The sequence below is a fragment of the Juglans regia genome, chromosome 7, assembly GCF_001411555.2.
Source record: "Juglans regia cultivar Chandler chromosome 7, Walnut 2.0, whole genome shotgun sequence".
Lineage (NCBI taxonomy): Eukaryota > Viridiplantae > Streptophyta > Magnoliopsida > Fagales > Juglandaceae > Juglans > Juglans regia.
Window position 1 is genome coordinate 43,331,809 of NC_049907.1, and position 14,728 is coordinate 43,346,536.

The 14,728-nt window shown below is 32.3% G+C and overlaps 1 protein-coding gene across 1 annotated transcript; it reads right to left on the bottom strand.

Moving 5' to 3' along the window:
* Positions 1–13,068: 13,068 nt before the first annotated feature.
* LOC109001985 (transcription factor MYB1-like) lies at positions 13,069–14,728 on the bottom strand. The gene is made up of 3 exons (XM_018979524.2): positions 14,452–14,728; positions 14,180–14,309; positions 13,069–14,002 (listed from the first exon to the last, which is right to left on the bottom strand). The coding sequence occupies exons 1-3, from the start codon at positions 14,582–14,584 to the stop codon at positions 13,324–13,326; spliced, it is 942 nt and encodes a 313-aa protein (XP_018835069.1). The 5' UTR covers positions 14,585–14,728; the 3' UTR covers positions 13,069–13,323.

Below are 14,728 nucleotides of genomic sequence, written 5' to 3' on the forward strand. Positions count from 1 at the left end.
ATTTCTAGTCATACAATACGGACGAATAAATATGGAATTCAATAAGAGTGTACAAGAACCGATCGGAACTAGTGAAAAACCGATCGACCAGCAGTAGGAATTTGCTAAAACCGACGTCGGCCAGTTCAATCTTAGTTTAAACCAATGTCAAACTACCGAACCGGCCGATAACAGATACGTATTCTTTTATATATATATATATCTTACGTAAAACGACGTTGTTTAACTTAAGTCAGTTAAAATGCGTCGTTTTAAACCTGTAGTTTAGAAAATAAAAAATAACAAATACAAAATGGCATTGTTTGGTTTAATACACCAAATAATTTCGTTTGGATTTAGGGTTTATTACCCCCCCCCCTTCCTCCTCCTTCTCCCAATTTTCTCTTTCTCAGTTTCTCTTTCAGACTCTCTCTCTCCTCTCTCACGCAATATGCACAAGTCGGCAGCCATGACCTGCAGTGTCGCACATCCTTTATCCTCTTTCATGCCACCAGTGAGATCCACCTCGCCTCGATATCATCTCTATAGCTCGCATCTAATCTCTCGGCGAATATCTATGTCAGTATGATTTTGATTTTTTGAATTTGTTTCTTATGAAATTTTACAATATAAATCAATGAATATATAGTATATATATATTTTTTTAAGTTTTCCATATTTGTTGCTTCCATTACCAATCGGGGATCGTGATACGATGTCGATTGTTTTGAACCTTGAATGTTTTCTGGGTTTGTAATTTTGTGTTTGTGTTTGCATAATCGGCTGGAAATTGGCGAACCGGCCAGAATCATGCCGAGACCGACATCACCGGTTTTCTCCCCCTTAACCGGTCTGTTTTAAGCATGTATAAAATTAGTTAGTTTGGTTTCAGTTTTGAACCAAAACTGAAACCAAACCGCATCTGTCGGTTTTCACCCGTAGGATTTACACTCTTTTTCAAAATAAATATGCAGTACTTACATAACACATTTCTAAGTATATTGGAGAGACATTTCTAAATATATTGGAATTTTATAAAATTTTGTAAAGCATATGGGGATTATAATTTTTTTTGGGGGAGCTGTTTTCTATATTTATAAAATTATGATTAAAAAATAGGGTATATTTTGATTTTTCAAAGGGGGGGGGGGGGTTAGATAAACGCAGGTCCGCCACTAATGTGATACCATTTAAGTCATTATAACTATAATCTCAATATAAATGTCTAAATTTATAAACGTTTTATTGGAATATATTTATATAAAGAGCTATTATATTTTCAAGCTGGTGTATACAACACACCATCCACATCATTTAAATGGTAATATTTGATTTGTAAGATTTAAATTTTAAAATCTTACAAATCAAATTATACCATGTAAGAATACTAGTAGTGAGATAGTCATAGTCAAATTTTGGCCAAAATTTAACTAAGTTGTTTAAAAACCAACTACACTAAACTCAACAAATGTACAGTAAATTTGGTCATTCCTTTTTTCACTGGCCAAATAAATTTTCATGCATAAAAAAATGCTTCCCGCTTTTATGTTCATCGTGCGCAAAAGGTTCTTCCACCACAAAGCATCCTATGGAAAAGGCTTCCAAATAGGGGTGTAACCGGTCAGGTTTTATCCAATTTTGGATAAATTTTGGGACTGAACCGGTATACATTGGTTTTACATTTTCAAGAATCGATACCGCATCAGTTACCCTCCTAAACCGGTACTTCCGATTTTTATCGATTCCAATCTGATTTTCCGATTTTTAATATATATTAAATCTCTAATCTCTTATACTTATATATATATTAATATATATAAATATTAGTAATACACTAATACTATTAGTATATAATAATACTATTGGTATAGTACTATTACTATATGTTAGTGATAATATAATAATTAATATACTAATGTATATTTGTATTACTAATATATTATCAAAATGAATATGTTGAAAATTTATTAAGCCATAAAATGTAATTAATATATATTTTATATTTAAAACATGTGATCAAATAAATGTTCATGTTTAAGATTAAAATTTTATGTTATAAATTATAATATAACATTATTTCATATATAATTATAATTTATAAAAATTATATATAATATAAAAATATTATATATAATATTAAAAATATATAAATATGCGAACTGGTCCGGTCCTAAAGAACATCAAATGGAGACCGGACCGGTCATGTTGACTGGTTTTTAAAATGGAGGAACTGGTCCTGGACCGCACCAACCGGTTCGGTCCAGTTCAGGCCAGTTTTCCGGTTCTCTGATTTATTTTTACAACCTTACTCCCAAACACACTAAAGTCTGCCAAAAGTTGAAGAACAATCGTAGCCTTCTTTCTCCAAAACAACTATTGTCAACCCAATGTTGAAGTCTCCACTATCACTGCCTGCAATCATCGCCATTGTTAGCCTGTTTCGATAAGCCCACACCGTCACTGACTCTCTCTTTTTTTTTTTTTTTTTTCTATACCCTTTTCCATTTCCATTTGTTTCTTGATTTTAGATTTCTTCTAGTTCTTTTGGTTATTTTTTCTTTCTCGGTTCTATTTCCACCGTTGACCATAAGGGTGTGCATCCAGACCGATTTTTTTTCTGGTCCGGTCCGGAACCCAGAAATCCGGGTGTATTCGGGTGGTTATCCGCCCTGATTCCACCCGGGCGGGTGAGAAGAATCTGGACCCGGTTACGGATCCGATTCTTTGACCCGGTTATTTGTAACCGGGTCATTAAAAAAAAAAAAAAAAAAACCGTCCCACGCAAAATCCCTAACTTCAGAATCTCTCCTTTGAATCCCATCTATCTCTTATGAGTCTTCTCCTTTTTCTGCTCCTACTCTATTCGACGCAGCATCTCTTCTCCTACTCTCTTCGACGCAACCTATCTTCTCCTTTCAAAGTCTTTTGTAGTTTGCGCATTTGGGAGAGAGACGCGGAGGCTACCATCCAACATTTTTGAAGTCTAAGCTCGTAAGGTATATTTCTCAATCCATTCTCTACTATGTCATCTCTCTTTCTTTATTCTGTTAGTTTATGTACGGTATGATCATCTCTCTTTCTCTACTTTGTTAGTTTCTGTAAATGATGGATTTCGGGATTTTTTATTACGAGTGTTGGGTTTTTTTTTGTAAACGATTTATGTTTTGGGATTTTTGTGTTTTAGGGTTTTATTGTATTTTTGGGTGTTTTAGGATTTGATTGTAAACGACCGAGTTATGAAAGAGAGAATAAGAGGGTTTTTTTTTCTTATGTATGACATGATTTTGATGAATTATCAATATTTATTCAAGAGGTCCTGGGGTCTGGAAATTCATATGAGAGACCAAAAGAGAGTTAAAAAAAAAAAAAAAAAAAAGGGAGAAAAGAGTCGAGGGTGGTTTATACTATTTATTTTCAAGAAATATAACATCATTTTGTGGAAACATATCCACGTAGATGGCATTACTAGTAAGACTACCATTGAGACGACAATGCTATATATTAAGTAATATGACGAATGAAATGTAGATTTATAATTATTTGAGGATTTTCTATAATTTGAATCGAGATAGATATAATATATGGGCCACACTCTATTTAATCCTGAAATTCATATTAATAATGAGTAATAATATTTAATACTGTAAACTACATATTATCTATTCTCTTGGAATCTTTTTAAAATATCTAAATTATAAAATTATAAAAAAAATATTGTTCTGGTCATGACATCTTATCGTGTGCCGTCTAATATCTTTAATTAGACAATGATAAAGTTGATCACATGCCAGTAGGGGTTGTGACGGCTAGCTAGGAGTAATATACACGGCATGCATTAACTTTATCATATCCATTTTATCCAATTCATCGGACTAGACTACTTACTCCAATAATGTTTTTTTAGACCCTCTAGTCAATGCAAAGGACATGATGCCCATTAATTAGTCATGGTTGATTTTGTGTTTATGGTTGACGAAGGTACAATGAACTTGGGTCATTATAGCTTACATGACATGATGCCCATTAATTAGTCATGGTTGATTTTGTGTTTATGTTTTCAATTGCTTTCCTTTTTCTTAATGTCTATATGACTATTAATTCTCTGGGGCTTAGGTATGCTTAGGCTATGCAATTCAGCTGTAATATACTATAAATCTCATGACTAGAAGTAATTTAATGTGGTGTTCTATTCACGTTTCTTCAAAGGCACAAACATTTGAGTTTCTATGTTATGGGGCCTAATTCTTTTTAGGTGATGAAGGTCAAGTATTACTTTGATAGCTAAGGTAAATACTATTGTTGCTTAAACTTGCTGTCACATTTTTATTATTATATTTTACCCTACTGCTTGCTGGATGGAAACAGATAAGGCCTAGTACCAAGCTTTCTAGGCATCCCTTGTATCCTTTAGGCACATAGAAACTATCTTTTTCGTATAAGCTTCAAATATAACTAGATATCATTTAATACATTTCATCCTCTTATTAAGAATCATACAGTACTAGGCAACTTGACCATGTTTTGCCTTTTCGTTCTTGCGGTTCTGTTGGTTATTCGAGATTTTTTTTTTTGTTTCTTTTGGTTGTCCTTGAGCTTTATCAGTTCACTACTAATGAAAATAAACACAAGCATAATAAATTCCTACCTCCCTGAGGTAGTGTCTACTTGATTGTTGTCATTCGGTGGTCCTTGACTTGGATGTTCATTCTTGAGCTTTATCAGATTTTTTTCCGTTTCTATTGGTGGTCCATGACTTGAATGTTGTTCTTTGGTGGTCCTTCACTTTATCATATTTTTTTCGTTTCTTTTGGTGGTTCTTGACTTTTCCTTTTTTTTTTTTTCTTAACAAGTAAGTATTTATAGATAAACTAACAGATACAATATATAAATACAGTGGGATGAGAATCCCTTATAGTGTTCCCAAAACCAACACACATTACAACATAAAAGTACAAAAATAAAGAGGGTGATCGAAGCCAAAAAATTGACTCCCACCCAATTCCCCACCCAATTCTCACAAGGAGAGATCGCTTGGTGACGGTTTTAAAATAGTTTGATGAACAGACTATTAAACTGTAGCTAGAAGCCACAGTACAAAGGGGTGCGTTGCAACGTGTTTAGTTAGAGAAAGCGGGAAGGAACTGTCACTTCCACTTTCACTCGATCTTTGGTTAGGGAAAGCAGAAACATAGTGTAACAACTAAAAATTGAGACAAGTCGCCGGCAAGGAGCCTTCACTGGCTGTGGTGGCGTGTGTAGTACACGCGCCACACTTGGAGAGGGTTGAAAGGATGGAACAGTAAGATCCGACGTCACTGATCCCGACGGTGCCGCGCGTGGTGGCAGGAAGCTTCCGCAGGCGTGGTGGCGCGTAAAACTTGAGCACGGCATAGACCGCGCATGAGGTTTATGTGCCACTCGAATTGACATATTTCTTCTGTTGCCTTGAAGATCGGCGCCTGGGGAGGCTGATGGCGGGACACTTGTCGAACTTTGCTCGCTGGAAAGCAACAGATCGACTATTTCGGTGCAACCGGTGAAAAATTAACATAAAAACCAGGAAAAAAAAACCTTAACAGAGACTAAGGCTGTCGAGGGAGGGAGGTGGGTGAAGCCAAAGCTTCAACCCCCTCCCCCCAGCAAACGGATGAAACTCCTAGCTAGAGGCGGCGATTGGTTTACGGAAACGAGATGCATTGTGGTCCTTGACTTGAATGTTCCTTCATAACACATTTTTTTCATTTCTTTTGGTGGTAATTTCTTTTGATTACTTTTTGTTGCAACTTGAATGTTGTGGATTATGGATTTGGACTGTTTGGGGAGATTACGAAGATTGGCTTTGAGCCGGATATGGTGATAGTTGATACTTTAGTTGAGGATTTGTGTAATGATGGTAGGGTTCATTGTGCGATTCAACTGTTTGATAAACCGTGTGAGAAGAGACTTTAAGAGAGTGTGATCATATATGGGGCTCTTATTGATGGATTTTGTAAAATGCACAAGATTGATCGAGCTTTGGAGATGCATAGAAGGATGGTGAAGGCCGAGTGCAAGGTGAATGTGCTAACTTATGGCATGATCATCGATGCTCTGATGGGTGTATATTGAAGGATTTTGTGCATGTTGTTTGAACACCATACATGAATTCTTTTTTTTTTTTTTTTTGTTTGGTTATGGTATATGGATTGAAAGAATTTTGGTTAGAATTTTGTTTTTTGGTTAGAACATAACCGTTGTGTAAAAAAAAAGACCATTAAAAAATTATATCCGTTAGAATAATATGAATGTTAGAAAATTAATGTGTATTTTTTTAATAATGATAAGTATTCCAATTATAATTAGAATTAAAATAAATGAAAATGTTAAATCAATATTTTAATAAAATAGTGATAGATTTGAAGAATTTGTTATTTAGTGTTATTGAAAAATGACTAACTAAATTTATAAAAGTGAATTTCCTTGTCAAAATTTGGCCAAACTTTAGTTAGGCCACTGCTAGTGCTCTAAGCATTTTATTAAATGTGTTCTACATACCGACTTAAAAATATAATTTTTCTTATATAAATTCACAATCACTTGTGTTTGAAGTTTGTAAAATAACTTTGAACCTAAACGTCATAATCTTAACATAATTAAGTAGTTCACAAAAGCTTTCAATAATAAAGCTTATCGATTTAAGAAAATATTAATAAAGTCAAAAAATAGGACGTGAACGTGTTGAATTCGTGCCCATTCAAAACACAAATGAATGGATGGCATACATCAAACTTAGTTCAATGAAAATTTGAAGTTCAACTAATATTTGAATAAAAATCAAATATTCAACTATTATTGTGGTGATGCTCAACTAATGTAACTATTATTGATAGATAGGTTTGTGATAAGAACATGTGCTTGGGAATAGCCAGGGGAGGACCTACGTTGTTAGTTGGGGGGTGATTTTTCAAAAATATACTTTAGTACATAGTTTTATCAAAGATATCCTAATATAAAAATTATTTACCCCCTAAAATATTTTCAAAAATCTCATTTAGTATTTACTATTTAGTTGTCTAGGTTTTTTTTAATTTTTTAATAATTTTTTCATAATTACACCTATTTTTTATCATTAATAAAATCTTACATTCTCAATTTTTTTTTCCATCTCATAAGAGATAATAAAATATCTTGATCTTTTATCATAAGCTATTTGATAAATTTACAACCTCATTTTTCTTATTTATTTACACTTTTCCTTTTAAGTCTTCCACTAACTAGTTTGTTTGGATTAGTTTTGTTAGTAAATATATATATATACTACCATCAAGTTAATAATTATGAGTGAATGTAACAAATCTCGTATAGTTATTTTTATTTATATTATAAAGATTTTACAATATTTAATCTTAGATTCAATAAAAAAAATTATCTTTATTTACTTAATTTTTATCAAAAAATCTTACATTATTATTTATATCTTAACTTTTATCTTTCACTTAAGTTCGATGGAGCTCAAGTAAGAGGTTTACATGGGTGATTTTAATAATTTAGTCTATCCCTAAATAATAACTTTATATAATTAATATTAAATATCGATGATATACTTTATTGTCTTAAATATCGATTATTATTCACTTCTATATACTATATATTTTGCTAATTGCTTCCCACACACTAAATCCTAATTCCGTACCTGGGAATAGCCATGGGAAATCATTTCAGGAAGAGTACTTTAGGGGCGTTGAGTCTTGAAAGGAACATTGGACGTTGCTACTGTGGTAAAAAAAAAAAAAACACTTACCGTAAAAAGAAAAATTTAAAAAATAAATAAAAAACATTTCGGTGTTTTCCAAGGAACATTATGCGAGACATACATGAAAAGGTCCCGTTCTTGTCAATCCCAAATTAGAGAAATGATAGATTACTCTCAAATTATTATTGAATAAAATAATATTTTTTTAAAATTTATTTTATTTTCTGATTTTGATTTGATGTATTTAAAATTTGAAAAAATTATATTTTATAAAGAAGTAATAGACAAATTATTGATGAGTGGTTAGTATATCAGTACAGTCAAATTAATCATGCACTACCAGCTGGTACGTAGGTCCCTGGTTTTAATGCACGTTTTCTTTGTGGGGGCATAGTCTTTGACAAGGTGGGATTGTTTCATGTATTATTATCTCGCAATCTTTTCGACAATAAAAGAAAAACAATGGATATTGGAATTGTCTTGTAAATAAGGAATAATAAAATTTAATTATAAGTGATTATGCGATACGCGCATTCATTTAATATGATTGGTTAGAAAGTAGATTTTATTGAAAAAAAATATTAATTTGAATTTAAAATATAAAGACAATAATATTAATACGCAAACTTACTTGTACATAACAAAATTCAGAAAAAATTAATGGATAAAATGTTTTCTTTGTTTTTAAATATCTAGCATTCGTTTACTATTTTTTTTTTGTTAAAAAAATATTCTTTTTTGAGAATGAATGAAATGAAAAGGGGAGAAATCATGATAGGATGTAAATTAATTCATTTTTAAATAATACACGTACGACTGTTTTTACAACTCATTATATGATAATGTTTTAAAATAAAGATATATATACACATATATATATATATATAGAAATTGATGTTTTATAAATTATTTTATAAAAATACTCTTAATTTAAAATATAGTTGTATAAAGAGTTATTAAAAAGGTTGTGTATGCCTGTGTAATTTTACTTCCTTTTATATATAATTAACTATTCAGTAATTTCGTCCAAAAATAGAGAGAAAGTCAAGCAAATTGATCAGTGTTGATGTTTTGTATTTTAATATTGAAAGATATGTACGAAAAATATGACTAATTTGTACAAATCTTAAATAGACAAGTTTTATATATATTTTTGTAAAAAAGTAGACCTTATATCAAAAAAATATAAAAAAAAATATTATTATTTTATGAGACCCACATTTTTACAAAAAACTTATACATTACTTATCTGATTGAGATTTATACCTAATATTACTAAAGTCAGGATTCACCCCGTCACGTGAGAACGAAATTATCCTTTGAAATCAAATAGTTTTGGTGGGTACAAGTGGGACGTGCAAGCGACAGGTAATCGGAATCTTATGTAGAATTAAAAAATATACATCTCTTTCTCTCTCTCTTTTTTCTTATCATGGCGGTCGAACTTTGCAACATTCAAAGATTGTTCCATAGTGCTCCCCAAAAGAGATTCTGAAATCTCTTGCTTTTGCTTTTCAATGTTGTGCAATGCACGTTTTTTCATTATAGAGGTTGTAATTTGACTCTTCTTCCTTAGGAGAAAGATTCAAATATGGTAAAGTGTGAGTCCGACGAGTTGGATTCGAGGTTAAGGTGGAAGGCAGTCTTCTTCTGAAGAAAAATCATCAAACTCACAAGCGGCAGCAACACCGATGGGTGGAAAAAGAGGTGCCTGACTACATATACAGAAAGTAAAAAATTTGGAATCATAACCACACTCCCCTTGTCACAACAAATGAAATAAGAGAAAGAAAAAAAAACTCAAATCTACCGTATCCCCATGCAAGATCAAATTTTAAAATATCTAATTTCGCTTTCTACTTCACTAATCCTACCTACTTCTATGGATAATAACGAGCTGTATGTAGATTTATCTCAAATACTTATAAAAAAAAATAATAATTGAAGTTTGTTTAAAATGGTGTCTGTCTATTTATATGGAGAGGGAGGGAAAAATGAAATGAAGAGAGAAAGAGAGAGAGAGAGAGGTTGAAAAGAGAAATGAGAAGAATCGGTCAGTCGATCGGAAGGAAGGAGAGAGAGATAGAACGAAATTAAGAAAAAAAGAAAATGCAACCCTTTACACCATATGCTTTTAAGTAGCATTTTTCGAAATCAACTTGTGAATTATATCAACTTTTTGAGCTCGTAAAGTGAAATTCCGTTGTCGTCAATTCTTATTAAATTATTGCCATTAATGAGATATAATATCTTTAAACTTCATGTGACTGATTGATTCGTAGCCATTGGTGGGTGCCCCGACAGGCACGCTTTTATAAATTAATTGTATCTATCTTATGTCGCACTGAAATTAATTAAGAAAATATATAAATTCATCCAGATTTTTTAACCTAATGAATCATGTGCTTGTTGCAATTATTTATATATTATCGTTGTTTTATTCTCAAATTATTTTATTTTAATGTTAGGTCGGAATGGAGATAATAGAAAAAAAACAAATTCAATTATTAAGCGATATTCCTCCGACGTGATTTTTTGAATTAATAAATTAGGAATGTATTCCAATTTAATTAACCTGTAATTGTCAAAGCAATTAATTACTCAATGGGCTGAAACGTGACAGGTAGTTGTTAACTTACGAGTTATTGATTAATTAATCAACGTGTTGTTATTTTAATATATCTTTCCTGCCCTACAACTGTAAGTGCCGTGCATTTTTCAACCCGTGGACAAGGACCTAACCGCGAGAAAGGACGTCAGATACATCGACTATTCGGAACTACCCCCGAGAAAGGAATCACGTGCTCCCCCAAAACCAACCACCAACACTCTCGGCTCTCGTCACGTGATTTACGGTTCCAAATCCAAGACAGACAACGCAGGTGTTCAACTCACGACAGCATTAGCATTGAATTGACTATTCTATTTTTTAAATTTTAATTAATATATATAATTTTTTTTATTTTTAATTAATCATTCAAAATTTAAAATTTATATTAAATTAGTTATCACACTTTCTATAATAATAAAATATTATTATTTTTTATTATTTATATTTTTTTATTAATTTTTATTTTATTTTCATAATCTTTAATAATCTCCAACAAATCATATTTATTTTTATTTTTACAATCTAACAATTTATAATATAATAATCTCATATATATATAGATGGTAAAATCTCATATGAATAAAAATATCATATTTATAATATAATAATCTTAAAAAATACTTTTAGACTTGCTATAGTTCTTTTTATATTTGAAAAGAAGAATGAATTTACTGTAGCTTATAGTTTGGATGAAAACAATTTAGTTAATTCAATGTGGAGTAAATATGGATGATGTTTGCTAAATTTTTAGATGAAAATGTATTTGACTAATTCAATACCAATGCTCTGAGGTAATACACCATATTACAGGTAGTAAAATATTTACGTTCAACATTTTTTTATAATATTTTATTAAATAATTATATTTTAAATGAGTAATATTTTTATAAAATATTTTATAAAAATAATATTATTTTATAAAAATATCCTCATTTTATAATAATATTATATAATATTTTATTTTAATAATATTTTATTTAATTTTTAACTTTAATTTTAATTTATTTTATTTTATTTATGAAAACAAACGATATCTTAATAATTTTGCAAGGAATTTTTTTCTTTTCGCCTTTTGTTCCTTTAATCTTCTCTTTGGTGGCTCTGTTTTCACATACTAAATTTTTTGTTATTGATGTTATTAATTTTTTTAAAAAAAAATTAAGAATGTAAAAAAATAATTTAAAAAAAAAAGAGACAATTTACCTCATAGGGAATCCCTCGTGGACCCGTGGTGGCTATAGTGCCAACCTCTGTAGATAACAAAAAACAATTCTTTTACATACAGTGGGGAGATGGAACCGCGGGGAATTGTCTGCCACACAAAGGAAAAAAAAAAAACAAAAAACAAAAAATAGATGAAAATAGATCCAGCTTTAGAAATAGAAATGCAAAAAAAAAAAAAAAAAAAAGTTTAGAGACGAAAAAAGTGCATGAGCTATTCGAAGAAGTGATCTTCGTGGCTGAGAGTCTTCGTCTTCGAGAGAGCATTTCGGTCTTTGTGGGTCTCGTCTTCGTCTCTGTGGCTTCCGGTATTATCTGTGATTCTATTTTTTCTGCTATATGGCTCTTCTCCGGCTCAGTTTGACTATTTTTACTGTTTCGTGATTCTTCTCCAGCTCAATTTGTGGATTTGTATAGAACTTTAAGGGTGTTTTTTTTTGTTGATTTATTTTTTCTATCTTTGGGCTCAAGACTAGATGTTATAGGGTCTTATAATTTCTTATTTCTATTTTGTATTCTGGGTTCTATCTAAAAAATTTAATGGAAATGTGTTTTGGGAGTATATGAGATATTTTCTTAATAAAAGTCCAATCTTTTGGTTATAAAATTTGGCTTATGGGCTTATTGGCTGTGGTGAAGAATATTTTATTTGTTTATTTTAATGGATATCTCATAATGTTGGTGTTGAATTTGAATTGAGGGTGTGCCCAAAATGCTGGATGCTAAAGCTATAATTTCTACCCAGAGTGCCTACAGTATTCAGTATTTGCCATATATGAACCTGCAAAATCAGAAGAAAAACACCGAAGTAGTGTCACATGATGTAAAACAGAGTAAAATACTCATAAGGAATCCAGTTCCTCAAAGAGAAAATCAAGGTGAATGAATCTTCTTCTACTTTTCTTGCGAAGAACATAGTTATATCATAGGGAAAGAAAATGAGAGTAAAGATTAAATGTGTATTACAGACAAAATATTCTTTAGCATAGAAAAAATCTTAGATGATAATTAATGGGGACAAGACCAACCTGGAAAGCTGTAGAGGCAGTGCCAAAAACATTTGCTTTGGGTCGAGAGATTGGCTGTGTGGTAGGGAGGCTGTGTTCATCTGTAAAAAGACAAAAGGAGGGAGGTCGTCGTTGTGGAACAATTCACACGTTATGAAACGCACCATTTTTATTTTTCACGTTGGCAGCCGACTCCCAACGTTACGCTGGCCGATTATATTCAGCATTTTTGATCAAAAAAATATCGGTAACCGCGCATGGACGCGACAAGTTTTGAGTGCTGAAAATATTTCGAAAAGAACTCCTGCAATCATGGAAACCGGTCCCGTCAACATCAATTTTTGTCACCTTGTCATGATTATTATAATTTATGGATCCACCCCAATTATATAATGGTGTATATATATATATATAATATTAAGTAGAATAAAATAAATTATATCTTGCGTTCATACCTATATATGTTATTTATTTTCTCTTGTATATATTATATATATGACGGCAGGACAATGTGAAAGTAACAAAATTCCTTGACTTGGCTGGCATATATATCAATATGTTTGGATTTGGAATGCACAGCGATTTATTTTGGACACCCAAGATTCACATGCGCCCCAGTTAGGAACTTTAAGGACAGATTAATTACATAGTTTACAAGCCCAATTAGATGCAATTTTGGGCGCAGTACTCCAATTCGGATTATATATATATATATATATATATATATATTCATGCCACTCGCTACGTACTAGACAATTAGCTTCGTTTGTGTCTTAGATCCAATCCAATTCGGACTCAGTCAGAGGAGCCATAGGCTGAAAATCCGAGCCATGAATCGTTTGATCTTCTTCAGGAACCAAATGGGTAGTAGTTGTAGTACTCAGATGATTACATGTTGGTGATGGCTGGTCTTTGTCACCGGTGTTAGTAATAATACTGTCAGTACCCTCGTAGTTATTTTCGAAACAAGGAAGCTGCGAGAAATCAATGTCGAGAAAATCTGAAAGGAAATTTTCATCCATCTCAAAGTCCTCCAGGAAGTTTGACGAATTATTTTCCTCCAAGTTGATTTTTGAAAAATCAGCTGAGCTGTCATGATCACCTAATAAAGTGCTGCCGCTGGGTTCAAGCGCACGAGGCTTAATGTCAAGTTGATGATCATGACCGTCCGATTGATCTTGTGGTCCAGAGGTGAGGACAACTTTGGTGCACCTTGTTGCCTTGGTACGTATCACTTGACCAGAGCCTATAATTGCTTTAGGTGGAGCAGCGCCTGAGCCGGCTAATTCCTTTGCGGGAATTAGGTTTCCTTGTGCTTGATTTGATGGTCTCGGCCGTTTGAAGGCCGTGGGGTTGGAGCGAACTTGGACTTTCTTTCCAATGTTGGTGTTCCAGTAGTTTTTGATTTCATTGTCTGTTCGGCCTGGAAGCCGCCCAGCTATCAAAGACCATCTGCAATATATATAAACCACACACACATTTTCAGGATGGATGTTTCTGCCGACATGCTTGCTGTTAAACATCATCAATCATGTCATGATCGCTTTAATTTGCACAACTTTTTGTGTTTTGTACTGACGTTTAATTGCCTATCAAACTGCTTAACTAATACGAATAATTTCATCAAACCTGTTCCCTAAGAGTCTGTGAAGCCTGATAATGAGCTCTTCTTCGTCATTGGATATGTTGCCTCTCTTAATATCAGGTCTCAGATAATTCAACCACCTTAGCCGGCAACTCTTCCCACATCTCTTAAGCCCTGCATAAGTACTCACAAATTTATTTTTTTATTTTTTTTTCTTTAACTTGTTGAACCAAATACAAAAGAAACAAAAAAAATCCTATATTTCTTTATAATTGGAAAGAACAAAAAGAACTTTTCGTTCGCAGGACTATCTAACCTGCTCTTTTGGGAACGCTTCTCCATTTTCCTTCGCCATGAATTCTGACGTATTCTTTGAGTATTTTGTCTTCCATAGCCGTCCATGCTCCTCTGTTCAAGCCCTCCTTTGAACAACAAGGATTCCTTCCCATATTCTAAGTCAATCTCCAAGAATCCCCAGGCCTCTCTCTCTCTCTCTCTCTCTCTCTCTCAGAGTCCGGTACTGGTAATTAATTTACTTTGGACATGAGAGAGAATACTGCGAGGCCCTCTAAGCTTGGAGATGAGGGTTATAT